This window comes from Podarcis pityusensis (assembly GCF_964106645.2).
Source record: "Podarcis pityusensis genome assembly, chromosome: 8".
NCBI classification, from domain to species: Eukaryota; Metazoa; Chordata; class Lepidosauria; order Squamata; family Lacertidae; genus Podarcis; species Podarcis pityusensis.
The window spans coordinates 78972850-79000699 of record NC_138033.1 but is presented as its reverse complement, the minus strand read 5'-3'; the positions used below and the strand labels follow the sequence as shown (position 1 = coordinate 79000699).

General features: G+C 47.4%; 1 protein-coding gene and 1 long non-coding RNA gene across 3 annotated transcripts in view; one reads left to right on the top strand and one right to left on the bottom strand.

Annotated features, from left to right (window-relative positions):
• PLOD1 (procollagen-lysine,2-oxoglutarate 5-dioxygenase 1) overlaps positions 1 to 25907 on the top strand; it is a 31395-nt gene extending 5488 nt beyond the window's left edge. The window contains exons 2-19 of the mRNA XM_081017935.1: positions 182 to 273; positions 1656 to 1792; positions 2588 to 2751; positions 6027 to 6139; positions 6660 to 6723; positions 7188 to 7285; positions 7960 to 8061; positions 10345 to 10476; positions 10625 to 10746; positions 11876 to 11980; positions 13251 to 13376; positions 15350 to 15491; positions 16752 to 16865; positions 18033 to 18098; positions 19445 to 19549; positions 21269 to 21415; positions 23130 to 23255; positions 25544 to 25907. Coding sequence (XP_080874061.1) covers positions 182 to 273; positions 1656 to 1792; positions 2588 to 2751; positions 6027 to 6139; positions 6660 to 6723; positions 7188 to 7285; positions 7960 to 8061; positions 10345 to 10476; positions 10625 to 10746; positions 11876 to 11980; positions 13251 to 13376; positions 15350 to 15491; positions 16752 to 16865; positions 18033 to 18098; positions 19445 to 19549; positions 21269 to 21415; positions 23130 to 23255; positions 25544 to 25699 — 2111 coding nt within the window. The 3' untranslated portion in view covers positions 25700 to 25907. The remainder of the gene's footprint in view (positions 1 to 181; positions 274 to 1655; positions 1793 to 2587; positions 2752 to 6026; positions 6140 to 6659; positions 6724 to 7187; positions 7286 to 7959; positions 8062 to 10344; positions 10477 to 10624; positions 10747 to 11875; positions 11981 to 13250; positions 13377 to 15349; positions 15492 to 16751; positions 16866 to 18032; positions 18099 to 19444; positions 19550 to 21268; positions 21416 to 23129; positions 23256 to 25543) is intronic.
• On the bottom strand, positions 193 to 27817 carry LOC308483808. Of its 2 annotated transcripts, none has more exons than XR_013989799.1 (3): positions 27800 to 27817; positions 27048 to 27179; positions 193 to 289 (listed from the first exon to the last, which is right to left on the bottom strand). It is a non-coding gene; the product is annotated as an uncharacterized lncRNA (long non-coding RNA). The 2 variants fall into 2 exon arrangements; XR_013989800.1 differs by lacking the exon at positions 193 to 289 and adding an exon at positions 23175 to 23311.
• Positions 27818 to 27850: the final 33 nt, after the last annotated feature.

The following is a 27850-nucleotide window of genomic DNA, read 5'->3' as shown; positions in this document are numbered from 1 at the left end:
GGACCGAGCAACGGGAGCTCACCCCATCGCAGGGATTCGAACCGCTGACCTTCTGATCGGCAAGTCCTAGGCTCTGTAGTTCAGGGCTCTTCTTAATATTCTTACCTTTGATTGAGTAAAAGTAGGACCTTCTTGATTGGGAGACGACTACCTAAATTTTCCTTCTTCCTCCTCCATCTAGATAATTTATTGGTTCTTACTGTGGCCACCAAGGAGACGGAAGGATTCAAACGGTTCAGAAGATCAGCCCAGTTCTTCAACTACAATGTCAAGGTGATCCCAGGAGATTCTGAGTATAAGGACACAAGAAGGACACAAGAAGCGGGACAGGAAGTCAGACCCATTGGTCCATCTAGCTCCATGTTTTTGGGGTTTTTTATTGGTTTTCCAAATTCCAAATTTCTTACAAACATAAACATAAACAACAAAAAAGAAAAAAACATTACTATATGAAAAACAAACAAACAAACATACAAACATTTATCCTTACTGTTATAATCATATTTTTGTTACCATTGTCAGATGACTTCCTTGAATCCCTCTAGCTGTATTTCCATATATCTCATTGTAGCAGTTTTCCAGTACTAATTTCCAATCAATTTACCTTAGTCATCTAGCTCCATGTTGCCTACACGGACTGTCAGCAGCTCTCTGGGGTTTCAGGCAGGGGGCATTCCTATATAAGGTTACCGGATGCCCCCGTTTCCCGGAGACAGTCCCCGGATTTACAAATCAGTCCCCATACAAAATCCATTAAAGTTGAAAAGTGTCGCCGGATTCATTGAATAAAATCTGGTAACCTTATTCCTAGCCCAACCTAGAGATGCTCTGGGTTCAACCTGGAACCTTTTGCTTGCAAAGCAAAGCTGCTACTACTACTACTACTACTACTACTACTAGGTTGTGGCATTTCCCTTAAGACATAGGAAAGACCTCCATGCAGCTTTCATCTCACATCCAAAGCCCAACTCATTTCACATTACACAATATGCCTTGTCAACATACCGTGTTAATGTTCCGTACATGACCTGTGATTTAAAGACACAGTTCCAAATGTTTTGGTTTAAAGATCCATAGAAAACTTGGCAGCTGTCTTCCTGCCCAGCAGTAAGGGAATGAAATTGCTACCTTTGGACTCCCAGTACGTTTCCGAGCACAATTCAAAGGGTTGGTGCTGACCTTTAAAGCCCTAAACGGCCTCGGTCCTGTATACCTAAAGGAGCGTCTCTTCCCCCATTGTTCAGCCCAGACACTGAGGTCCAGCGCCGAGGATCTTCTGGCGGTTCCCTCATTGCGAGACGTGAGGTTACAGGGAACCAGACAGAGGGCCTTCTCAGTAGTGGCACCCGCCCTGTGGAACGCCCTCCCTTCAGATGTGAAGGAAATAAGCAGCTATCCTATCTTTAAAAGACATCTGAAGGCAGCCCTGTTCAGGGAAGTTTTTAATATTTAATGCAGTACTATTTTTAACACTTGATTGGGAGCTGCCCAGAGTGGCTGGGGAAACTCAGTCAGATGGGCGGGGTATAAATAATAAATTATTATTATTATTATTATTATTATTATTATTATTAAAAATGCGCAGGTGCTAACCCGTTGAAGCAGAGAACTTGGGCAAAAAAAGGCTTCATTGCAAATCTGCTTTCACCCTCTAGGTCCTAGGATTAGGAGAGGAGTGGCACGGAGGAGAGAATAAAAGGACGACAGGAGGTGGACAGAAGATCCGTCTCTTAAAGTCAGCTTTGGAAGAATATGCGGAGAAGGAGGATTTGATCATCCTCTTCACAGAGAGGTAAGGAGACCATAAGCAGTGTGTTCTGTGCAGATCGGGTGGTAAGAAAGGCAGGCAGGTGGAGGCTGGCTGAGGGCAGACAGGTTGGTGGGGGCAGCATCCCATTCTCCCGAACGCAGGTGTAGGAGAAACTTTCACGTTTCCGAGCACAATTCAAAGTGTTGGTGCTGACCTTTAAAGCCCTAAACGGCCTCAGTCCAGTATACCTGAAGGAGCGTCTCCACCCCTATCATTCAGCCCGGATACTGAGGTCCAACGCCGAGGGTCTTCTGGCGGTTCCCTCGCTGCAAGAAGCCAAGTTACAGAGAACCAGGCAGAGGGCCTTCTCGGTCGTGGCACCCGCCCTGTGGAACGCCCTCCCACCAGATGTCAAAGAGAAAAATAACTACCAAACTTTTAGCAGACATCTGAAGGCAGCCTTGTTTAGGAAAGCTTTTACTGTTTAATAGGTTATTGTATTTTAGTGTTTTGTTGGAAGCCGCCCAGAGTGGCTGGGGAAACCCAGCCACATGGGCGGGGTATAAATATTAAATTATTATTATTATTATTATTAATGCTCCAGATGTTGCTACGCTACAACTCCCATCATCCCTGGCCACTGGCTGTGTTTACAGAGGCTCGTGGGAGTTGTAGTTCAGCAAAATCCAGAGGGACCCACCTCATAACTAAGCCTCCCTTGTCACAGACCAGTAAGGAAAAATAACTTCTATACCTTTCCCAGCAGAAGCACCTCTTTGAATTCTTCTTCCTGCTTTTTCCGATACCATCCTTTCCTCCCTGTTTCCTCCCCTGCAGCTATGACGTCATATTTGCTTCAGGCCCGGCAGAACTCCTGAAGAAATTCAGGCAAGCTAAGGCGAAAGTCGTCTTCTCGTCCGAGACCCTAATTTACCCCGACCGAAGGCTGGAAGGAAAGTACCCCCAGGTCCGGGAAGGGAAGCGATTCCTCGGATCCGGAGGTAAGAGGAACTGGAGCTGCAGCGTGGAGCATTGGAGGAGTAACCAGGAATGAGAGAGCAGGCGGAACGGATGAAATTTAAAGACTATTTAGTTAAATATGTTAAGATAATGTAATTGGAAAAAACTTGCAAACACCAGATTGGCTTAGGATTTAAATATGTGATGTTAGAGACTAATATGTTTAAAGTTAAAATGAAAAGAAAGAAAGATGTTAAGTGATTAAGTTAATTTTATGAGAAAACTGGTTTTGGAAAACTGTTGCAATGATATACACTGAAATTCAGCCAGGGGAATTAGAGGAAGTCACTTAACAATGTTACTAAGATTGGATTAAGTACAGTTAAGATTTATGTTTGTTTGTTTGTTGAAAAATCAATCAAAAAATTTGGGGGAAAAAAGGAATGAGAGAGCAGGAATTGGGTTCAAGTTTCAAAACGCAAGAACACAAGAATAAAAAAATCCCAAGCACAAGAGCACTTTTTACCTTCCTGTGTTTTCCAGCAACTGGTAATCAGAAGCTTTGCTGCCTCCAGCCATGTAGGCAGAGCACAGCCATTGTGGCTATAATAATAATAAATAATAATTTTTATTTATACCCCGCCCTCCCCGGCCAGAGCCGGACTCAGGGCAGCTAACACCGATAAAATCACAGTAAAAACATAATCGGGGGGGACGACCAATTTAAAATACAGGTTAAATGCAGCCTCATTTTAAAAGTAGCAGATAGATCAAGACCATAAGGAGAGGGCAACATAAGGGTCAGACTGAGTCCAAACCAAAGGCCAGGCGGAACAGCTCTGTCTTGCAGGCCCTGCGGAAAGATGTCAAGTCCCGCAGGGCCCTAGTCTCTTGTGACAGAGCATTCCACCAAGTCGGGGCCAGTACTGAAAAGGCCCTGGCCCTAGTTGAGACCAATCTAACCAACTTGCGACCTGGGACCTCCAAAATGTTGTCATTTGTGGACCTTAAGGAGAGGCAGTCCCTTAGTTACGTGGTCCCTTAGGTACGTGGGTCCTAGGCCGCATAGGGCTTTAAAGGTCAAAACCAGCACCATAAACCTGACCCTGTACTCCACCGGGAGCCAGTGCAGTTGGTAAAGCACTGGATGAATGTGATCCCGCGGCGAGGACGCGCTAGTAGACATCAGTGTAGTAGACATCGGTTTTGTATTTGTCTAATCTCTTTTCAAGCCATCCAAGTTCATTGGCTCCTGCGGAAGTCAGTTCCATAGTTTGGGTACTGGTGAGTCACCATGTGAGCCAATGGGTTTTGAGAGTTTCCTTTATAATAATTCAGTTCCATTCAATACATGTTATTGTTTATAGGCAACAACCATCACAATACAGCATAAGCACAAATCACACAGCTACAGAACAAAAGACATTGCATGCACCAGAACAGGACAGATCTACAGTGTCCAAAATTTAGGAATGTTCCTTCTAGTGCTTCATAATAATGAGATCTGGGAGCTTATGCCTTTCTGGGTGCACAATGAAAGTCTGCAAAGGATACCGTCTTCTCCCTGAACTAAATAATCATTACTTGATCCTTGGTTGTGCAGCTACAACTGCAAAATGGCTGAAGGGATATACGTGTCCTTCAAGCAACTAATACAGAAATAGAACATTTCCAGTTAACATAGAACACCTTGTCTAAGCAGAACCAAAAGCAAGGTAATTTCGGGCTGTGCTTCTACCCTGAGAAAGATGTAGGCTTTTTTTAAAAAAAGCAACGATTCTTAATTACTTTAGGTAGTAGTCCCTTTTCCGACTTCTTAAAAAAACAGAACACTTTTGCTTAACGATGAAGAGTTCTGCATAGCACTGAGGTCTGCATGGAACTGGCTCCTACAGGAGGCAGTGATGTCTAGCAACCTAGTAAAGGTAAAGGGCCCCCTGACCATTAAGTCTAGTTGTGGCCGACTCTGGGGTTGCGGCGCTCATCTCGCTTTATTGGCTGAGGGAGCCAGCATACAGCTTCTGGGTCATGTGGCCAGCATGACTGAGCTGCTTCTGGCAAACCAGAGCAGCGCACGGAAACGCCGTTTACCTTCCCGCCGGAGTGGTACCTATTGATCTACTTGCACTTTGACGTGCTTTCAAACTGCTAGGTTGGCAGGAGCAGGGACCGAGCAACGGGAGCTCACCCCATCGTGGGGATTCGAACCGCCGACCTTCTGATCGGCAAGTCCTAGGCTCTGTGGTTTAACCCACAGCACCACCTGCGTCCCAATGTCTAGCAACCTAGATGGCTTTAAAAGAGGATTGGACAAATTCATGGATGAGTAGAGAACTATTGATGGCTACTAACCACAATGGCTATGCTCTGCCTTCACAATCAGAGGCAGCAATGCTTCCGAACACCATGAGAAACCACAGGGGAGAGGGCTCTTGTGCTCAGGTCCTCCTTGAGGGCTTCCCAGAGGCATCTAGCTGGCCACTGTGAGAACCAGAGGCTGGCCTAGACGGGCCATTGGCCTGATCCAGCTGAAGGCACTTCTTATGTTCTTATGCACACTTCTCTTGCAGATCAACATGAACTTACCGTATTTTTCGCTCCATAAGACACACTTTTTTCCTCCTAAAAAGTAAGGGGAAATGTTAGTGCGTCTTATGGAGCGAATGGCACTGCGCAGAGAGGGAGAGCTGTGCAGCGCCCCTTCAGCAAAGCGGGAGGAGGAACGGAGCCCCTTCTGTTCCTCCTCCCGCTTTGATGAAGGGGTGCTGCACAGCTCTCCCTCTTTGCAGCGCCTCTCCTGCGAAGCTAGAGGAGGAACAGAAGGGGCTTCTTCTGTTTCTCCTCCAGCTTGACTGAAGGGGCACTGTGCAGCTCTCCCTCTCTGCGCAGCGCCCCTTCAGCGAAGCGCCTCTCCTGTCTTCTGCCTTCCCAGAAGCCAGATCCCTCTTGCTGTTCTGGCTTCTGCCTTAGCCCCTTCCAGGCAGGGGGAGCCTTCATCCCGCTGCCTGGGAGAGCCTGCGCGTGGCTATCCCAGAAGCCAGAACAGCTAGAGGCTATCCCAGAAGCCAGATCCCTCTTGCTGTTCTGGCTTCTGGGATTCAGAATATTTTTTTTCTTGTTTTACTCCTCCAAAAACTAGGTGCGCCTTATGGTCTGGTGCGTCTTATGGAGCGGAAAAATACGGTATTTCTTATTCTTTAGAAACCAGAGTTGTTGACACTTTCATTTAGGTATTTAATGTGGCCTGGAGTGTTTCTTGACCTTGAAGGCAAAAAAAGGAAAGTTAATTCTCTCTCCATCTCTCTCTTCCTGACAGGGTTCATAGGCTACGCTTCACACCTCTACAAGCTTGTATCAGATTGGGAGGGTCTTGACAGTGATAGCGACCAGCTGTTTTATACGAAAGTCTTCTTGGATCCAGAAAAACGGGTAAATTCAGGGTGCAGAGAAGCTGCGTGCATGTGTTCCATGCGAGCTTTTTAAAATGTAGTTACTTCCCCCCCTTTTTAATAAAAATGAATATTTTATTTACAATCAATCTAATATACATAAAACAAGCCATTGGGTGCTCAAACAACCCCTAAATTATCTATACGTAATGAAATAAAGCTACTTGTTTGGGAACCTGTGGCCCATCAGCCAAACCTGGCCACCAGGATGCTCGTCATTCGGCCCACAAGGATGTCAGGTGTGGGGTGGATAAGGCTTCTAAGGAACAGGAGGGAGCTGAAAGTTGTTCCTTTGCTGGAGTTCTTTGCAAATTTAAAAATCCACCACCCACAAGCGGACAGTATTGAAATGACTTGGTGGTCCACAATTTGTACCTGTCTGGTGTAAACAGACGTTTTGCTCTACCTTTAGAGAGAAGAGCCAGACTTCATGGCTTTTCAAAACCCCTTTTCCAGCTCTTATGATAATGTGATTTCTATTTTATTTGTCTCCCCCATAGACGAACATCAATATCACTTTGGATCACAGGTGTCGGATATTTCAAAACCTGAATGGAGCCCTAGGTGAGGAGATGGAGAAGTATCTTGTGTTTCTACAGTCTCAGTTCCGGGTTTGTGAGGAGTCAGGTTTTCAACATTGAAACTCCCTACCTGTTGACATGAGGCAAATGCCATCTTCTCAACCCCTGCTGAAAACCTGTCTGTTTCGGGAAACCTCTCCAGATGCATGTTCTGTTTTAAATGTTTTGTTGTATCTAATTGTTTTCAGCTCTTTTAAAATATGTTTTTATTTTATTTTTAAATGTGTTTTTTTTTTACAATTAAAAAAAGTGTTTGCTGCCCCGGGCACCTTCAGGAGGAAGGACGCTATATAAATGGTAATAAATGGACGCTTTGAAATGAGTGGGCACGACATACTTAGTTCCATTATTTTCAGTGGGGCTGCTCTGTAACCAGAGGTACCACTGTACACGGAAAAGCATGGTAGTTCATTGTTTCCTTCTGTTCTCTCCCTCTTTTTTTTTAAGATGAGGTGGTCCTGAAGTTTGAGAACGGGCGCGTGAGAGCACGGAACCTCGCATTTGACACCCTCGCGGTTGTCATTCATGGCAACGGTCCCACCAAGGTAAGGCCAGTCAGAATGTTCCAGAGCCATAGGGACCTAAGCAGAGCCGGGCTGCTGGATCAGGTCAGTGGCCCATCTAGTCTCACAGTGGCTGACCTGTGGGAAACCCTGAAGCAGGATCTGACCACAATCTCCTGTGGTTTCTGGCAATTGGCATTCAGAAGCATCTGACGGTGGAAACAGAGCCATTGTGGCTCGGAGCCATCAATAGCCCTATCCTCCTCCGTGAATTTGCCTGATCCTCTTTTCAAGCCATCCAGGTGCGTGGCTATCACTGCCTCCTGTGGCAGTGAGTTTCACAGTTTAACCCTGCACTGCAGGAAGAAGGGCTTATTTTCGTCTGTCCTGTCATGAGAGAGGGAGAAAAAACTTTTTCTCTCCATGCCATGCATAATTCTGTAAACTTCTCCCATCTCGCCTCTCGCTCCCCTTTTCTCTAAAGTGTCCCAAGGAGGGGAGAGCGCTTCTTGAACTCGGGCCCCGCTTGCAGACTTCTATTTTTGAGCACCTGGGCAGCCACTTTGAGAACAAGATGGGCCTTTGGAACTATCCAGTTTCGTGTTCTTAGACTAGAAGGAAAGATGTCCTCGCTTGCAGACTTAACAGGGCAAAGCGAGTGTTTCCGTCCCAGCTTTGCCACTAAGGATCCAGGAATCTTTCTCTCTCCTCAAAAGCTGCAGCTGAACTACCTGGGGAACTACATCCCTCGGACCTGGACCTTTGAGACGGGCTGCACAGTTTGCAACGAAAGCTTGAAGAGCCTCGCAGACCTGAAAGTAAGGACCAGCTGGCTTGTTGGGGTGGCTGGGATATCTGTGGGCCCTGATTCGGACTCCAACTCCCATTATGCCTTGTTCATCAGCTGTGCTGGCTGGTGGGAGTTGGACAACAACCAGAGAGTCACACACATTCTCCACTCGCTGAGCTAGACCGTCACTTGCCATAGCTGCACCTAGCTACCTCTGCTAAAACTCCCACCATCCCCATTCCCAGCCATTGCCCATTCTGGTTGGGGCTGGTGCAAGCTGGAGTCCCCGCAGGAAATTGTAGGCTACAGGTTCTCCTTCCTGGGATGAGGCCATCACTTGCCGTCATTGCCCGCTAGCTATCCCCGTCGCGACTCTTGCCTTCTTGTGATGGAAGGATGGGAAAGCTGTGGTCCTCCCAATTTTGCTGGGCAACAATTCCCATCGTCCCTGACCGGTGGCCCTGCTGGCTTGGGCTGATAGGAGCTGGTGTAGTCCCCATGACACCTGGTTCCTGGTCCGTTGCCTTCATGCTGTGCTGGTGAGTTTCCTAGAAGTACAGTGGTACCTTGGGTTACATACACTTCAGGTTACATATGCTTCAGGTTACAGACTCCGCTAACCCAGAAATAGTACCTCGGGTTAAGAACTTTGCTTCAGGATGAGAACAGAAATCGCGCGACGGTGGCAGTGGGAGGCCCCATTAGCTAAAGTGGTGCTTCAGGTTAAGAACAGTTTCAGGTTAAGAACGAACCTCCAGAACGAATTAAGTACTTAAACCGAGGTACCACTGTACCTAGTTGGCCAATGTTAGAAATAGGATTCTGGAACCTGGGTGGGGAATCTCACCTCCAGGGGCCTCAGGTGGATCACCGGACCTCTCTCTTATTTTTAATTTATTTATTTTGATACTTACAAGCCACACTCTCATAACCAGTATTACAAAGTAGTATACAGACTAAAAGCACAGTATTACAATCAGAAACATCTGGCTGCACCCCATATTTCCAGGCCACACGCCCCTCCTCTCCGTCACACCCCCATTGAGTTATTTTGCTTTGCTTGAAATGCATCCTTTCCTACTTTAAAGGGACCCCTGACCATTAGGTCCAGTCATGGCCGACTCTGGGGTTGCTGCGCTCATCTCGCTTTATTGGCCGAGGGAGCCGGCGTACAGCTTCCGGGTCATGTGGCCAGCATGACTAAGCCGCTTCTGGCAAACCAGAGCAACGCACGGAAACGCTGTTTACCTTCCTGCCGGAGCGGTACCTATTTATCTACTTGCTCTTTGACGTGCTTTCAAACTGCTAGGTTGGCAGGAGCAGGGACCGAGCAATGGGAGTTAACCCCGCCGCGGGGATTCGAACCGCCGACCTTCTGATCAGCAAGCCTTAGGCTCTGTGGTTTAACCCACAGCGCCACCCACGTCCCATTTCCTACTTTAAGTGGCTTAAAATGCAGCAAGGTTGCTTTACCCCTGTGCATTTCTTCCTTTTCTCCCCATAAGATTTTATTGAAGCTCTTTCATAATACAAGAAGAGAAAGGAAACTAGCTTTGCTGTCCAGCTGCTATTTAGATCAAACTGGATGGCTCAGTTGGTAGCGCATGAGGCTCTTCATCTCAGGGCTGTGGGTTTGAGCCCCACATTGGGTAAAAAAAATGCCTGGATTGTGGGGGGTTGGAAGAGATAACCCTAGTAGTCTGTTCCAACTCTATAGCTCTATGATTCCATGGTTCTAAACAAAAACGAAAAGAGAAAAGAAAATGCAGGGTCCAATCTCAAAGGGAGTTCTCACACAGAAAGAGGTGGACCCTCCCAGCTCTCACCTGGGAGCTTTCCTTTCTTCCCCCACCCTGGGAGATCTTCCCTTCCTTGCCTGCCTCTTACTTAGGGTCCTTCACAAGCCATCCATCACCTTCACATGTGTGTAATCTTTGGACCCCAGTAATGGCGCAGAGCAGAGAACATGCATCCTCGAACCCTGATCTTGCTTGTCTGGACGGAGCACAGAGCGGTTTGTGTGTAGAAACTAACCCACTGTAGAGAGGTGAAATTCACACTAGTCGCTCCGCCCACTTTTGCCTCTGGCCCTGCCCACCGCTGGTATCTGGCCCCCAAAATATTGCCCAGAAGAGAGTGTGGCCCTCAGGCTGAAAGAGACTCCCTATTGTTGAAGCAGACCTTCAACCTGATCCAGCATATGTTGACATTCTTATCTGAAAACATAGGTTGCCCATCACGGCTGGCTGTCTTGGTCTTTCTCGCCTTATTTATGTATTCTTGTCTTTTCGCCCCTCGTACCTGAACGCAGGAGGATGTGCTGCCTGTGGTCCTGATTGGCATCTTTGTCGAGCAGCCCACCCCATTCCTCACCCTGTTCTTCCAGCGCCTGCAGAAGCTGCGCTACCCCAAGAAACGGATCCAGCTTTTCATCCACAATCGGGTGAGCACCTTCGTCCCATCCTTAGGGAGGGCCGTTCGCCTCCAGAAGCCTTTGCTCCTTTAAGCTCACAGAGGGTGAGCATGGCTGTTTTGACCAGACCAGCCACAGCTCTGGTATAAGGCATTCTGCTTTGTGTTCTTGTGTCCAGGAGGAACATCACCTTGACCAGGTAGAGGCGTTTGTGAACGAACACGGGCAAGAATACCGCTCTGTCAAAGTGGTTGGGCCAGATGACCATGTGGAGAATGCTGATGGCCGGAACATGGGCATGTAAGCCTATTATTATTATTATTATTATTATTAAGCTCAAGGTGGCACACATTGTTCTCCTGGCCCCCTCGTTCTGTCCCCACAACAACCCTGTGAGGTAGGTGAGGCTGAGAGTGGTCGCCCAGTAAGCTTCATGTCCGAGTAGGGATTTGAACCTGGGCCTCCCAGGTCCTAGTCCAGTACTCTTAATAATTATACCACACTATCTCTCCTGGTAGGGACGCGGGTGGCGCTGTGGGTTAAACCACAGAGCCTAGGACTTGCCGATCAGAAGGTCGGTGGTGTTGGAAGCTCCGCTCAGGCCAAGCTTATACAGCTCATTTTCTTCCCCCAAGTCTTCGGAATTGCCTCCCGACGTGTTTAATGACCTGAGCATATGATAAGGCCTCAGGCACATTCTTCATCCAGCAGAGTTCCCAGCACAGGGAACAGACGAGAGGTTTGGGCTACATTGTTATGCTTTATTTCTTACTACGCAGGCAGCTAAGAAATATACATCCTCTCTCTATGAAAGCAGAGAGCAACCAAACAAAGGAACAAAGGAAACAGGAAACCAGTAACGTCACATCCGTCTCTAGTTTCCCGTGAGACTTCCAATAGCCTGGACTGTCTCTGGAATGTAAACAGAGTCTTGTGACTCCCAGCAGCTGCTCAATGGCAAAACAGAAACTAACATCTGGTTCAAATCCCTGTGACGGGGTGAGCTCCCGTTGCTCAGTCCCTGCTCCTGCCAACCTAGCAGTTCGAAAGCACGCCAAAGTGCAAGTAGATAAATAGGTACCGCTCAAGCGGGAAGGTAAGCGGCATTTCTGTGCACTGCTCTGGTTGGCCAGAAGTGGCGTAGTCCTGCTGGCCACATGACCCGGAAGTTGTACGCCGGCTCCCTCGGCCAGTAAAGCGAGATGAGCGCCGCAACCCCAGAGTCGGCCACAACTGGACCTAATGGTCAGGGGTCCCTTTACCTTTTTCTCTCTCCTGATGCTGTAACACTTCTGACCTTTTGTTTGCTGTTGAGAGATGGCCAAGGTATAGGCAGTGATTCTTGATATTATCTGCCCTTTAAAACCTCTTGAGCCAGCCACGGACCGACTGGCTGACTGACTGATCTGCCTCCTTATTGCCTCTTTAGGGACCTGTGCAGGCAAGATCCAGTCTGTGAATATTACTTCAGCATGGATGCCGAAGTGGTGCTGAAGAACACTGATGCCCTGCGGATCTTGATCGAACAGAACAAGTGAGTCGCTTAGCTCAGCTTCCTGTTCTGTGGGTGCCTTAGGCAAGTCCAGGGAGAAGGTGTGGTCCTTCCGCGTTCCACATCTGGATGCAGCTGCCAGACTGAAACAAACCTCTCTTGATGCAACAGAGCCTGTCTCCGTTTGGATTGGATTGTTAATTTTAGACGTGATTCCTGCATTGCAAGAGTTGGACTTGAGGTCCCAGCTATACAGTTCTATTATTCAAGGTGCCTCCCCCTCTACTCCACCATTTTGTGTGAGTTTGGGGGTGGGGGAAAGAGATACGGACTCCAGTTTCTCGAGCAACTCTGCTTTCGTATTCAAATCTTTAAAAGATGCAAGTTTCTAGCCCCTATGGAAAAGGAAATGTGCTTGAAACTGCTTGACTGGCTATCAAAACCCAGAGGAGTTTCTGAGTAAGGTTTTCCAGAGTTGGAAGTTCATTGTCTTGCATAGTTCCTTTCGCTTTGTAAATGCCACAATCTTGGAGAAGTTATGCGAATGTACTTGGCTTTATTTTATGCAGGTTCTGAAGTTAATCTTTGTCCAAATAGACCTGGGGATATCTTGCCTTTCATCCCACTGCTTCCCACCTCTGTACAAGCAGAAGTACCGTATTTTTCGCTCTGTAGGGCTCACCAGACCATAGGGAGCACCTATTTTTTTTGGGGGGGGGGAATAAAGAAAAAAAATTATTCCCCCCCCAGCCCCAAAGAGCGAAGAAGCCATGACAGCGAGCGGGATGGATCCCGCTAGCTGTCTTGGCTTCATTTTTAGCCTCGGGGCTGGGGGTCCGGGAGCGACAGGTTGCGCTCAACCTCGCCATCGCTCCCGGAGCTTGCGGGGCTGGGGGTGGGGGAAGCCCGGGCTTCCCCCGACCCCAGCTTCGAGAACGGGTCCGGGAGCGAAGGCGAAGTTGCGTTCAACCTCGCCATCGCTCCCGGAGCCTGCTGCTATCCGAAGCCCGGGGAGCACGGCGCTGTAGCCCGCTGCGCACCCCGGGCCTAGGGCAGCTATCCGCAAGCCTGCAGCGCTCGGCGGGAATTCCCGCTGGCTCCGCAGGCTTGCGGATTGCTTCCTGAAGCCCGGTGAAAGCTCAGTGAAAGCCTGCATTCGCTCCATAGGATGCACATACTTTCCCCCTTCATTTTTGGAGGTGAAAAAGTGCGTCCTATAGAGCGAAAATTATGGTACTTACCCAAGTTTTGGGTTCATATGCACACTAATATCCAATTCTTTTCTGTGCCTTCCTTAACCCCCACCTCCCAGATTTGTGATTGCCCCACTTGTGAGTCGTCTTGGGAAGCTGTGGTCAAATTTCTGGGGGGCCCTCAGTGCCGACGGTTACTACGCCCGCTCAGAGGACTATGTGGATATCGTCCAGGGACGCCGGATGTGAGTACCATGAAGGATTTCAACAAAGCTTTGGCCGCTTCTCCATGTCACACTAAACCATAGTTTAGCACAAAGTGTTATAGAAAAAACAGGGGGTTTGGCTTTTGCTGCCCAACTCCCCAAGGGACTGAGTCCCCTAACTCCATGATCGGTCAGAGATGAATGGATGGAGGCAAGATCCGCAGAAAGCAAGACAGATCTTTATTTTTCTGTTGCAACAGAGTTCCCTCCCTCCCCTCCCCCGTTGCAAGGAGGTAGGAGAGACCCAGAGCAATGGTGTGCAAGCCCCTATAAAGACTAGAAATTGCCCACCCTGTAGCCCAAGACCACCCCCCAAAACATCATACATACATCACAGAAGGAGGCGGTCTACAGCAGAAATTTGAGTGTTGCTTCTCTCCTGTCTGCCAAAATACCTGAGAATGCCTTACTTGACTGCATTTTCTGGGTAGCCTGGCCATTCCTTTGAGATGGTAAATCTCAAATAAAAATAAAATAAAAACGTAGTTCCTGAATCTCTTATGCATATTGAGTTTGCTCAGCTTAACAGATACTTGCCAGACTGTATTTGCAGGGAGGTGTAAGTCCCTACAGTCCAAAGCCTATAGGAAAATGTTTCCCATTTCCTTCCTCCTTGCAGAGAAATATTTGAGATCAATTTGAGAGAGTCAAAATGGCTTCAGGATTGCTCTCCTGTTCTATTTCAGATACATGGTTTACATACTTATGTATGTGTTTTCCTTGTACAATTATGAACATTTATTCTATATTTGAGACCTTAGGATTCTTATAACAATAGTCCATCAGTAGGATCGAGCTACAGGCTCACAACCTTTTCTCTCCGGAGCTTCTGCCTCTGGTTTTGCTTAATCACAGTTTGTTGTGTCATCTGGACCAAGCAAACCGTGGTTAGCATGAACTTGAACCGTGACTAGTTTCAAACAAGCCAACATCATGGATTGAGTGATTCCCTATGAAGAAAGATTGCAACGTTTTGGATTTTATAGTTTAGAGAAAAGGCGAGTGAGAGGTGACATGACAGAGGGGTTTAATATTTTGCATAGCACGGAGTAAGTTTTCCTCCCTCTCTCAGAACATGAGAACTTGTGGACATCCAAGGTAGCTGAATGTTGTGAGATTCAGGGTGGATAAAAGAAAATGCTTTTTCATGCAGCACATCATTAAACTATGGAACATGCTCACATAATGACCACTAGCTTTAAAAGAAGACAAATTCATGGAGAAGAGGACTATTGAGGGCTACCAGCCAGGATGGCTGTTTTCTGTCTCCACAGCTGGAAGCAGCAATGCTGCCTCTTTGGCTGATTTTTTAACCCGCTTTTTAATTGATGGAACAATTTTAAAAATCAGAATATACCGTATTTTGTGTGTGTATAAGACGCCCCCATGTATAAGATGACCCCAATTTTTTTAAACCCAAAATTAAGAAATTAAGTTGTATAGCTTTTATGGGGGGGGGGGGTGAGGGAGGTCACTTCTGCCAATTGCTCACCCGCCTGCCAGCCACTACTGATTGCCAATTGTACACCTTGCCGCAGCTGCCAATTGTCTGCCCGCTTGCCGCCACCACCAGCGCACCCGCCCACTTCCTGCAGCCACCAATCACCTGCCCACCTCGCCACAGGCACCAGTTGCCATAGCCACAGCCAATCGTCAGCAGGCCTTGCCGCAGCCACCAATCACCCGCCCAATTGTCGCTGCCAGTCTCCAGCTTGCTGCTGCCATTAATCGCACGTCCCCCCTCTGCATTCACTATCCGCAACTCCCAATTTTTGCCTCTTTATTTTTTTTTTTTTTAGCAAAAAGCATCGTCTTATACATGGAAAAATACAGTAGCTGATGAAACTAATAATAATAATAATGGCCGCCTTAATAACTGTATATGGTAAAAGGCCTTGGGGTGGTTAATGCCCCTTCATGCCTAATTTTCTCTCCCCGCCCCCCTTTTTCAGTGGCCTCTGGAACGTCCCATACATCTCTAGCGTCTACCTGATAAAAGGCAGCATCCTGAGATCGCAGCTCACTCAGACCGACTTTTTCCACAGCGGCAAGCTAGATGCAGACATGGCTTTCTGCCACAACATCCGGGAACAGGTCGGTGTGGCAAGAACAGAAGAGTCGTGGTGCAGGGTTATAATAATAATAATAATTTATTATTTATACCCCGCCCATCTGGCTGAGTTTCCCCAGACACTCTGGGCGGCTTCCAATCAAGTGTTAAAAACAATACAGCATTAAATATTAAAAGCTTCCCTAAACAGGGCTGCCTTCAGATGTCTTTTAATAGCTGCTTATTTCCTTCACATCTGAAGGGAGGGCGTTCCACAGGGCGGGTGCCACTACCGAGAAGGCCCTCTGTCTGGTTCCCTGTAACCTCACTTCTCACAATGAGAGAACTGCCAGAAGGCCCTCAGCACTGGACCTCAGTGTCCGGGCTGAACGATGGGGGTGGAGATGCTCCTTCAGGTATACAGGACCGAGGCCGTTGGGGTGTGTGTGCAAATTGCTGTTGTTATCTCTGCAGCAGGGTACTTGCCATCCGCATCCTAGAGCCACTGAATCAGCATCAAATCTCCTCGCCCTTTGGTGCTGATTGGAGCTAGAGGGAAAGCAAGGAAGTGAGGATCAGCTCCTGGGGTCACTCTGGAGAAGAGCACCAAGGAATTGGAGCTGTCCTGTATGCTTCTGTTTCAAGAGAAAAGTGTGCAAGTTCTGCAAATGGAACTTTGCAGAAAAAGCAACTTAAGTCTCTCCAAAAGAAGATATTGGAGCACCAATAATTTACCCCTGCATTGGAGGGGGTTGAAATAGATGACCCTTGGGGTCCCTTCCAAATCTGTAATGCTAAGGTTCTGTGTACGTGCACAGAAAATAGTAGATCTAGCTGACAGGCAATGCATTGTGATCTGCACTGATCGTTGCAATGCTTCCCTAATTATTGGATATTCTTAAGGTAAAGGGACCCCTGACCATTAGGTCCAGTCGTGGCCGACTCTGGGGTTGCGGTGCTCATCTCGCTTTACTGGCCGAGGGAGCCGGCGTGCAGCGTCCCGGTCATGTGGCCAGCATGACTAAGCCGCTTCTGGCCAACCAGAGCAGCGCATGGAAACACCGTTTACCTTCCCGCCAGAGCGGTACCTATTTATCTACTTGCACTTTGACATGCTTTCAAACTGCTAGGTTGGCAGGAGAAGGGACCGAGCAACGGGAGCTCACCCCGTCGCGGGGATTCGAACCGCCGACCATGCGATCGGCAAGCCCTAGGCACTGAGGTTTTACCCACAGCGCCACCCACGTCCCAGCTTCACGGGTTACCAGTTTTCAATTGTGAGCAACGGTTCTCCTCTTTTGCAGGGGATCTTCCTCTTTGTGACCAATCAGCAACAATTTGGCCATATCCTCTCGCTGGAGACTTATCAGACAAGCCACCTGCACAACGATCTCTGGCAGATCTTCAGCAACCCGGAGGTGAGGTGTCTCTTGCGGAATAACCCAGCGAGCAGTACCTTTCGCAAAACTTAGGAGCTAGCAGGATTTCTCTAGGAACCAGTTTGAAGGGAGAAATGTGTAAGCAGAGCAAGAGGAGAGGTCCTGTGCTCGTTCTGCTGCTGTGTGTTCAGCAGTGATGTGGGTTTTCCGTACAGTTTTAAATAATGCCGGTGGGAGTTTGAATAATCCCAGCTGCAGGGATGGGAATCACAAGTGGGGAGAGTGCTTCTGTGCTCAGGTCTTGCTGGTGAGCTTCCCATTGATGCATCTGGTTGGCCACTGAGAACAGGAAGCTGGACTAGATGGGCCATTGGCCTGATCCTGCAGCCAGGCTCCCCTTATGAATGGGAGCGTCCAATTTTAATTCAGCTGCAAACATTTGGCAGACATGGGGCATGCGATTTCCCCAGGGCCAACCGTTATGTTTATGACAGTGCTTTATTTTGAACCCCAGCCCAAACTTTTAAAATTAGGCTGGATCTTTCTCAGACATGAGCCCCTGGGTAAGGTAAAGGTAAAGGGACCCCTGACCATTAGTCAGTCATGACTGACTCTGGGGTTGCGGTGCTCATCTCGCTTTATTGGCCGAGGGAGCCGGTGTACAGCTTCCGGGTCATGTGGCCAGCATGACTAAGCCGCTTCTGGCGAACCAGAGCAGCGTGCGGAAATGCTGTTTATCTTCCCGCTGGAGCGGTACCTATTTATCTCCTTGCACTTTGACGTGCTTTCGAACTGCTAGGTTGGCAGGAACAGGGACTGAGCAATGGGAGCTCACCCCGTTGCGGGGATTCGAACCGCCGACCTTCTGACCGGCAAGTCCTAGGCTCAGTGGTTTAACCCACAGCGCCACCCTGAGGTCCTGGGTACCTGTCTCCAAATGGGTGTCTCAATAAAATTGACAATCATAAGCCATACATTCAGACATAGACAGAAGGACATGATATCTTCAATCCATTGGGTAATACATGGCGGACGCTTGTCGTTCCAGCCTTAAGTCTCTAATAGCCACCGTAACGGCTTACACAAAACCATTTCTCCTGCCACTCAATAGTCCCCACACCACAAGGATATGATTTAAGAATGTGTCACCTTCCTCACCCACCCAGCCACCCAATGTTCATTTGTTCTTATTTTCTCCTGACACAGGACTGGAAGGAGAAATACATTCACGAAAACTACACCGCAGCCTTGAAAGGGAAACTGGTAGAAACGGTAAATAGCCCTTGACTCTTTTGAAACGGGACTGCTGAATTGGGGTGCAGAGGACAAAAGAGCAGCATAGGCAAACTGAAGGAGGTGCCTGCTGCTAGGGCCCCACGTTCGGGTGCGCATGGCCTTTTCGGTGGTGGCTTCCCTGGAGACATTCATTTGGCTTCGTAGCTGGAGGCATTAATGCTTCTGAATGGCAGTTGCTGGAAACCACAGGAGGAGAGAGGGATCTTGGGTTCAGATCCTGCTTGTGGGCTCCCTTCTGGGGCACCTGGTTGGCTGTTGTTCTGCTCCAGCAGGCCCTTTTTATGTTCTATGTTTTGCTTTCACCCGGTTCTAATATGTGGTTATTTTTAATTTTTTTTAAAAAAAATCCTGTTTAGCACCACTTTGTGTTTATGGGAATTTATTTTATATTGCTTGTGTCTCAAGAGCATATTTCTTATCTTTGTAAGCTGCCTTGTGGATTTTTTAAAAGGTGGGTTATAAATCCTTCAACATAAGTACCTGAATTCACGGTGTTTTATTTCGTGATCTATTTCTGAGACGTTTTGTTGCCTGCCATTTATTGGTTTATTTACGAAGCTTAAAAGAAAACGCTTTTCAACGAGGTATTCCTAATCCGATACGCAGCATACGATTAAGAGAAGATAATCAAAACAACGTATAAAAATAGAAATCAAAATGTCTTTGAAAAAGAGAGAGTTACCACACTTCCTCTCCTGCTGCTTTCCCCCAGGGAAAACCACTCTTTAGCGCTCAATTGGAGCAAACAGCAATTCAGATTTCCCCTGGATTGTCTTTTGTTCCATTTGATCACTAAAGAGCAGGTTTTGCCTTGGAAAGCAGCGGGGCAAGGGGACTCATGCTTTCTAGGCACGGGACAAGCTGAAGTGTGGATGAGCCAAAATGATGGAAGAAATTTATCTTAGTCAGGCGATGGATGAGTGACAGAAAAGGACGATGAATGGAACTCTCCGAGGAAAAGCACCCCTGAGGGCAATCACATAGTAGCAGTGCCTCTTCTGTGATTGCCCTGGAACTTTGGAACTCCCTTCCTCAAGAGATTCACTCATCTTCCTCTGCCCTCATTTGCTCTGCCCAGCACTGATTGGCTAGTGACTGTGACATACACAACAAAAAAGCAACGTTTGCAATGGAGATTCATTATAGGTTCTCAAACCTGTGGGGGGGGGGGTCAGGAGTGGGGTGGGTTGTTTTCACACAGGAGGTGATGTTTCCTGAAATATCCAGAACCCTGACGTTTTGATCTTTATTTCCATTTTGCTAGTTTCCTTTGCCCTTCCTGTCATACTCCCTAAGCTCTTACGGTTCTTCTGTCTTGCTAGCCCTGCCCGGATGTTTACTGGTTTCCGATATTTACCGACGCAGCGTGCGATGAACTCGTAGAAGAGATGGAGAATTTTGGCCAGTGGTCCAAGGGAGGCAACACGGTAAGGCAGCCCTTGGTGGTAAATCTACCAAATTCATTAACAGATGCACTTTAAAAGAAAGATTCTAATAATTGTTTGAATCCGAGCTCTGCTTGTTTGTCTCTCTGGGTTAAAATAAATAATAATAATAATAAATAAAATTTTATTTATAGCCAGCCCTCCCCAGCCAAAGCTGGGCTCAGAACAGCTAACAACAATAAAATAATTGTATGAAGACCTGAGAGACTGAGGTTCAAATCCCCACTCAGCTATGAAGCTCACTGGATAGAAATTTATACAGTGGACCCTCCGGATATGAATTAAATTCATTCCAGGGGTCTGTCCGCAACCTGAAAAATCACTTCCGGGTTTGCCGCGTTCATAACCTGAAAGTTACGCATCCAGAGCGGTACGAAACTAGAGGTTCCGCTGTAAAATGACGCACGGTTTGGAGATAGCAGATATGAAAAAGATTTTCTTCCTCTCTCATAACACTAGAGCTCGTGGGCATCCAATAATGTTGGAATATTCAGTGCCTAGCCCTCTGCTCATTTGCTCAGTCCTCTTTCCAAGCCATCTAGGCTGCTTGGCTGTCCCTGCCTCCAGTGGGAGCCAGTTCCATGCAAACTTCTGTCCTATGCAGAACTCTTCATCAATAAGCAAAATGTGTTTTTTTTAAAAAAGAAGTCTGAAAAGGGGCTACCACCTAAAGTAATTACAAATCTTTGCTTTAAAAAGGAAGCCTATATCTTTCTCATTGTAGAAGCACACAGCCCAGACTTGCCTCTCTTTTGGTTCTGCTTAGATAAAGCATTCTGTGTGAACAGTATTTTTTCCATTTCTGTATCAGTTGGTAGAAGGAAATATATTATTATATTATTATTATATATTGAATTTACCATATTTTTCCGTGTATAAGACTAGGTTTCCCCCCAAAAAATAATAATGTCAAAAATCAGTGGGTGTCTTATACACGGATAGTGCTGAGGATGGACTGGCGATTGGTAGTTGCCCCCAAAATAGACAGTGTTGTTGTCTTGAGTCCTGCTTGCAGGCTTCTCACAAGGGGCAACTGGTTGGCCACTGTGAGAAGAGGATGCTGGACTGGACAGGCCACTGGCCTCATCCAGCAGGCTCTGTTTACATTCTTACTGGGTTACCAGTTAAGGTTACCAGGCGTCCCCGTTTTCCGGGGACAGTTCTCAGATTTACAGTCAGTCCCCTGAGAAAATCCTATCATTCCTATTGAAGTTGAAAAGTGCCCCTGGATTCATTGAAAAAAATCTGGTAACCTTAGTGTATTTAGGCCAGTCGCCACCTGTTAGCCTCCCACCATTGCTGCGATCAAATGGGGAGGAGGAGTCTGAAGCCTGTGTGTACCTCTGTTGCTCGTCAGAAGGGAGGTGGGATAGAAATGCAATAATAAAACTCAAATGCATCTGGGTATTGGGGGTCTCCCAACGAGCCATCGCTATTTGCACGCTTAACCAGTGTGGTGTAGTGGTTAAGAGCGGTGGACTCGTAATCTGGAGAACCGGGTTCGCGTCCCAGCTCCTCCACATGCAGCTACTGGGTGACCTTGGGCTAGTCACACTTCTCTGAAATCCCTCAGCCCCACTCACCTCACAGAGTGTTTGTTGTGGGGGAGGAAGGGAAAGGAGAATGTTAGCCGCTTTGAGACTCCTTAGGGTAGTGATAAAGCGGGATATCAAATCCAAACTCTTCTTCTTAACCTGGCAGGACACCCGGATCCTGGGGGGATACGAAAACGTCCCGACGATTGATATCCACATGAACCAGATCAACTTTGAACGGGAGTGGTACAAGTTTCTCCTGGAGTATATCGCCCCCATTACGGAGAAGCTGTACCCTGGGTACTACACCAAGGTAAGGAATGGCTCATCCGTTGTTCTGAGAATGTCTGGAATCTAATCAACAGGAATTGGGTCCTGCAGTTGGATTTGAACTGGAGACCCTAAGTTGGTGAAGGGGAGGGGATGCCATAGGAAGTAATTGCAGGGAGAGGAGGTAGGTTGGAATATGCACAAATATGCTGTGGCGATCACACAGGGTCCCCGGACGTTTCACAGTCTATTGACCCTGTGCCACCACTGTGATTGCTTCCCCGCTGCCACCAACCCGTTTCTCTCGGGTACACACGGAGTCCACACAGTTGTTAACATTAAACCAAATAAACAAGTTTATTTTATAAGCCTGAATAAGTTTATGGTTTCAGATAATTTTTCTTGTAAGTTTCTTAATCTTAGTTTCTTTACCGGCCTATACCTTCCTAATAACTTCTAACTGATGATCCCAACTGTCTATCTGACTCCTCTTAACAGATTCTCTCACTCTCTCACATCAAACTATCCCAACCCACAGATTTATCCTCACTCTCCCTTCTCTAACACCCGACTGACCCTTAACAACACTAACTCTGACTCCTCCCCTTGGGTTCCCACTTGCCAATCACTTCACACTCATTTAACCCTTTCCTTATGACCCAGCATGATGTCACCTAGGAGGGCAAACGCCACATATGCGTTTTAAAAACCCCAAGAGGTATTGTGCTGTGGAAGGGCCGGAGAGCAGCTGCTATGCATGTAGAAGGTCTCATCTTCAATCCCCAGGTGAAACTGGGGAAGATTCCCTCTTGAAACCCTAGAGAGCTGCTGCCAGTCAACGCAGACAATACTGAACTAGATGGCCCAATACTCTGACTCAGGATAAGACGGTTTCCTGTGTCTTAAGAAAAGGGCCATAGTTCAGTGGTGGAACACCTGCTTTGCATGCAGAAGGTCCTAGGTTCAGCCTTCAGCATCTTCAAGCAGAACTGGGAATGTCCCTTTTTCTGAAACCCCAGAGAGCCGCTGCCAGCCAGTTCTAGATGGGCCAATTGGTCTAACTCAGTGTAAGGCAGCACAATGGAGGGCTGTAGCTCAATGCCTGCTTGGCATTAAGAAGGTTCCAAGCTCCGGGTAGAGCTGGGAATCTCCCTTGTCTGGGAGCCACTGCCAGTCTGTGTAGACAATACTGAACTGGATGGACCAGGTAGAAGACAGGTTCCTGTGTTCCTGAGTCACCTTATATGGACTCAGGCTATCGGGCCATCAAGCTAGGCACTGACTGGCAGCAGAGTTCACCAGGGTTTCAAGCAAGAGATTTTCCCAGGAAGACCTGGATCTTTCTCAATGCAAAGCACATCCTCTGCCACTCAGCTTCAGCTTGCTCTCCAACTAGTCAACGTTCGGTGGGTGGGGGAAATCAATTCTTCCAGGTTTGCTGCAGAAGCCTGTGGAGCACAGCACTAGCTGGCTGGCGGCTGTGACGTCTCAAACCCTCCCTTCCCTCAAGCTGTTTGTCCCCTGATTGTCCCCCCTCTAACAAAAGTGCCAAACAATCTTTATATACTAGTGGCTGCACAAAGCTTATCGGGAGAGGCGAGACTGACAACTGAATCAGCAATGCCACTCTTCTGCAAGGAAACATTGGTGAAATCTGCTGCCTTGCCATAGACAAATCTTAGCCTGACAATGCTCTGTCTTCCTTCCAATTGCCATGGTAGCCATTTTCATGATGTGCTCTCTGCTCCCCGTTACAGACCCAGTTTGAGCTGGCCTTTGTCGTCCGGTACAAACCTGACGAGCAGCCTTCGCTGATGCCGCACCATGACGCCTCCACTTTCACCATCAACATTGCCTTGAACCGCGTTGGAATAGATTACGAAGTAAGTGCCATCGGAAATCGTTCTTCCGGTCCAAAAAGCACCTGGAACCTAACAGGCTGGGATTCACAAGAAAATAAAAACAGCCTGCCGGATCAGGCCAACGGCCCACCTAGTCCCATCCAAGTTGGTGGCCGTCGCTGCCTCCTGTGGGCATGAGTTCCGCAGGTTAACTATGCTCTGCAAGAAGTCCTTTATTTTATGGATAGCTCCGTTGGTTAGAACGTGGTGCTGATAACACCAATGTTATAGGTTTGATCCCCATATGGGGCAGCTGCTGCATATTCTTGAATTGCAAGGGGTAAGCAAACTAAGGCCCGGGGGCTGGATCCAGCCCAATCGCCTTCTAAATCCGGCCCACGGACGGTCCAAGAATCAGCATGTTTTTACAAGAGTAGAATGTGTCCATTTATTTAAAATGCATCTCTGGGTTATTTGTGGGGCCTGCCTGGTGTTTTTACATGAGTAGAATGTGTGCTTTTATTTAAAATGCATCTCTGGGTTATTTGTGGGGCATAGGAATTCGTTCATATTTTTTTTCCAAATATAGTCCAGCCCCCCACAAGGTCTGAGGGACAGTGGACCGGCCCCCTGCTGAAAAAGTTTGCTGACCCCTGGGCTAGATGATCCTCAAGGTCTCTCCCAACTCTGCGATTTTATTATCTGCCTTGAATCTCTCAACGCTCAGCTTCATTAGATGTTCACAAATTCCAGGGTTATGAGGGAGGGGGAAACAATCCCTATTCACTTTCTCTGTGCCGTATATGATTTTATAAATCTCTATCATGTTGTCTCTTACTTGCCTAAAAAGTTCCAAACGCTGAAACCTTTCTTCACTAGCTAACCTCAGTTACCACTCACAGTTAGCCTGGAGAGAGGTAAACCTCTTGCCCGGGTTCAGACGACACACTAAGTCAGACTGTGACTTACAGTCATACCTCTTGTTACGTTCGGTTCAGATTTCCTCTGAAAGGTTGAGTCCCGCGGCGACCCGGAAGTAACAGAACGGGTTATTTCCGGGTATCGCCGCATGCACAGATGCTCAGAATGACGGCGTGCGCAGAAGCGGCGAATCGCGACCCATGCACACGCGGGTTGCATTCTGCTCATGATGCGAATGGGGCTCCGGAACGGATCCCGTTCGCAACCAGAGGTACCACTTTACAGTGGTACCTCGGGTTACAGACGCTTCAGGTTACAGACTCCACTAACCCAAAAATAGTACCTCGGGTTAAGAACTTTGCTTCAGGATGAGAGCAGAAATCATGCTCCGGCGGCACGGCGGTAGCAGGAGGCCCCATTAGCTAAAGTGGTGCTTCAGGTTAAGAACGGACCTCCGGAACGAATTAAGTACTTAACTCGAGGTACCACTGTACAGTGGTACCTCAGGTTAAGAACTTAATTCGTTCCGGAGGTCCGTTCTTAACCTGAAACTGTTCTTAACCTGAAGCACCACTTCCTCATTTAATCCCTACAACAACCTTGTAATGTAGGTTAGATCGAGAGGCGGTGACTGGTCCAAGGTTCCCCCAGTCAGAGTGGCATGGCTGAGTGGGATTTGAACCCTGGTCTCTTGGGTCCTAATCCAACACTTATGTAGAGGCACTCCCACACTTTAGCTTTGCACATGCATATAAAATAAAGTCATGTTCTCCCAGGAAAAGCATGCCTGCATTATCAAAGCTGGATGTCTGATTTACCAGGAAGAACTAAGTGTCTCTTCTCTGTCTGGCTACATCAAGGCTGACTTTTTCCTGCGCAAACATCCTTGACACATTCTCAAGACAGTCTGAGTAAGCAGATTCTCCTAACAAAATCCTTTCACACCTTTTAAAAAAACATTTTCTTCGCATATAGGCTATCTATCAAAGCATATATGGTAAAGATAAAGGTAAAGGGACCCCTGACCATTAGGTTCAGTTGTGGCCGACTCTGGGGTTGCGGCGATCATCTCGCTTTACTGACCGGGTCATGTGGCCAGCATGACTAAGCCGCTTCTGACGAACCAGAGCAGTGCACAAAACGCCGTTTACCTTCCCGCCGGAGCGGGAAGCACTTTGATGTGATTTCGAACTGCTAGGTTGGCAGGAGCAGGGACCGAGCAATGGGAGCTCACCCCGTCGCGGGGATTCGAACCGCTGACCTTCTGATCGGCTAATCCTAGGCTCTGTGCTTTAATCCACAGCGCCACCCGCGTCCCTTCGACATATACAGTACTGTACTATAATTCCACTACAAAAGCTTGTTGCTGTTTTTTTTATTATTAAAAAAATGTTATTCCTTCTTTTCAGGGCGGAGGCTGTCGGTTCCTGAGGTACAACTGCTCCATCAGAGCGCCCCGGAAGGGGTGGACTCTCATGCACCCCGGCCGCCTGACCCATTACCACGAGGGGCTCCCCACCACCAAAGGGACCCGCTACATTGCTGTGTCCTTTCTTGACCCTTAGAGCTGCCTCTTCCAGAAGGACAGAGAATGGGGAGGGGAAATCCTTTCCTCCCATTTTTATGCCTCTGCAGGAAAAGCTCCACCAGGAATGAGGAATCCCTTGAATTTACAGAAAGGATTGGAGACAGATCCGTCATGTCTGCGCCCCACCTCTTGAGGAAGGGTGTCCAGTTCCAAAGTCGGGAGAGAGATCCTGGTGTCCCAGGCAGAATTATTTCCTCCTCCTAATTAGCAGGCCCCAGAGAGGCACTTTCCAAGAGCTGTACGTATTTATTTGGGAAAGTTGGCCCCTTCCTTAGTAGGATGCCTAGTTTTCCTGCACAAAAAGTTGTACAGATTTCAACCGGAGATTTTTACAGTAAAAAGTTTACAAAAACAAACGAGACAACTGTTGGTTTTCTTTACCGGTGGGGGTACTCATGGAAGGAGGTGTCCCAATTCGCATTTCAGACACTACACTGTGCAGAGAGGGGAGTCAGTGGGTCCTACTCCTCTTAACTCTTCACCGGAATAGATTCATCAACAATGTCATGCATTTAAGCTCTGGGTAGCAAAGCACAGACAGATTTGCAAATGTGTGTGTGTGTGTGTGTGTGTGTGTGTGTGTGTGTGTATGAGAAAGAGATAAATTCCAGAGAGGCCATCCTGTTAGGCTGCAACGGATTGTATTGGATTGCATTGCAGTCACTTCAGCACCAGATAAATAAATAAAAACCACCCCCTTGGCCCTTGCTTGCAGAGCACAGTGACCCATTGGCATATACAGGACAATGTGATATTTCAGGGATCCTGGTCCCAGGCTGTGTAGGGCTTTCGATACCCAACCCGACACCTTGAACTTGACCTGGCAGCTAATTATCTGTGCTCAAAGCCGTTGGCATCCGTCTGTCCCAGAAGACGGTGGAGGAGAGCATCTTTGGAAGTGAAGTCACAGCATTGGAGCGTTTCAGCGCCTGCTGTGGCCGTCAAGACAGATATGGGAGAGACATGTTTTGTTGCAGCTGGGGCAGGTGAGGAGTCTGGTTGTGCAGCTGCGAGTGCACTATGGAATTTCTCTCTGTAAAGTGCTTCTTCTTCTTCTTCTTCTTCTTCTTCTTCTTCTTCTTCTTCTTTTTATACCCCACTCATCTGGCTGGGTTTCCCCAACTACTCTGGGCGGCTTACAGCACATAAAAAATGGTAAAACATTAGATATTAAAAATTTGCTGATACAGTGTGGCCTAGTCTACATACAATAGCTATTTGATTCAAAAATAAATAGCAATGCAACATAATGTTAAAATTAAAAATTAAAAGCGTATGCCTCATGGGTGTAGCCAGGATTTATGTAACGGGGCCAGGACACCCACCTGTCTTCATCGCCTGTCTGGCTCTGTCTAGCAGATTCGGAATGAAATGTCTCAACAGCCGTTGTTTTCAATTACTTTCGTTGGACCCCAAGTGTTCAGAGAAATCTGTCAGAATCTTGAGACATTTGAAAACTAGGAAGTTAAAAAATTAACACCAGGGAGTACCTTTCATTGGTTAATGAGTACATTTTGCAAAATTACAAAGAACACACCTTTTTTATCTTATTAAAAAACAATTCTAAACTAAAAGAAGTTTTCCTGGATTGCTGAAAACCATTTCAGCATTCCCTTCTCAAATTCCTCCTTTTTCCCCAATGCAGTTTTTCTGTGCACACTCAGTAAGCAGACTCCATTGTCTTTACACCCCATAAGATACTGAAGCCTAGAGTACATGTGGCACACGCCTGAGCAAGAGAGAGGCTCTATCAGGTTGCCAGCTGTGTCGCTAGATTGCACCACAACGTCATCCAAGTGACCTCGGCGAACATATTCATTTCAAATATTCTGATTATTTCCACTTTTAGTTAAGTATTTTTATTTATTTACTTGATTTGGAGGCGGCAGCTGCCCCCCTGCCCATGATATCACTACAACATCACTTAAACACATACATACTATTATTAACAATCATACTATATACAGATTATATTATTAATAGTAATATTTATTATTATTATTAAATAATAATAATAAGAAGAACAACAACAACAGCCCACATATATCCCGATGCAGCTTCCAGCCCCGGGACTTACCTTTCCGTGCAACCTTGCAGCTGGAAGGACGCAAGGGAAGGCCTAACAGGA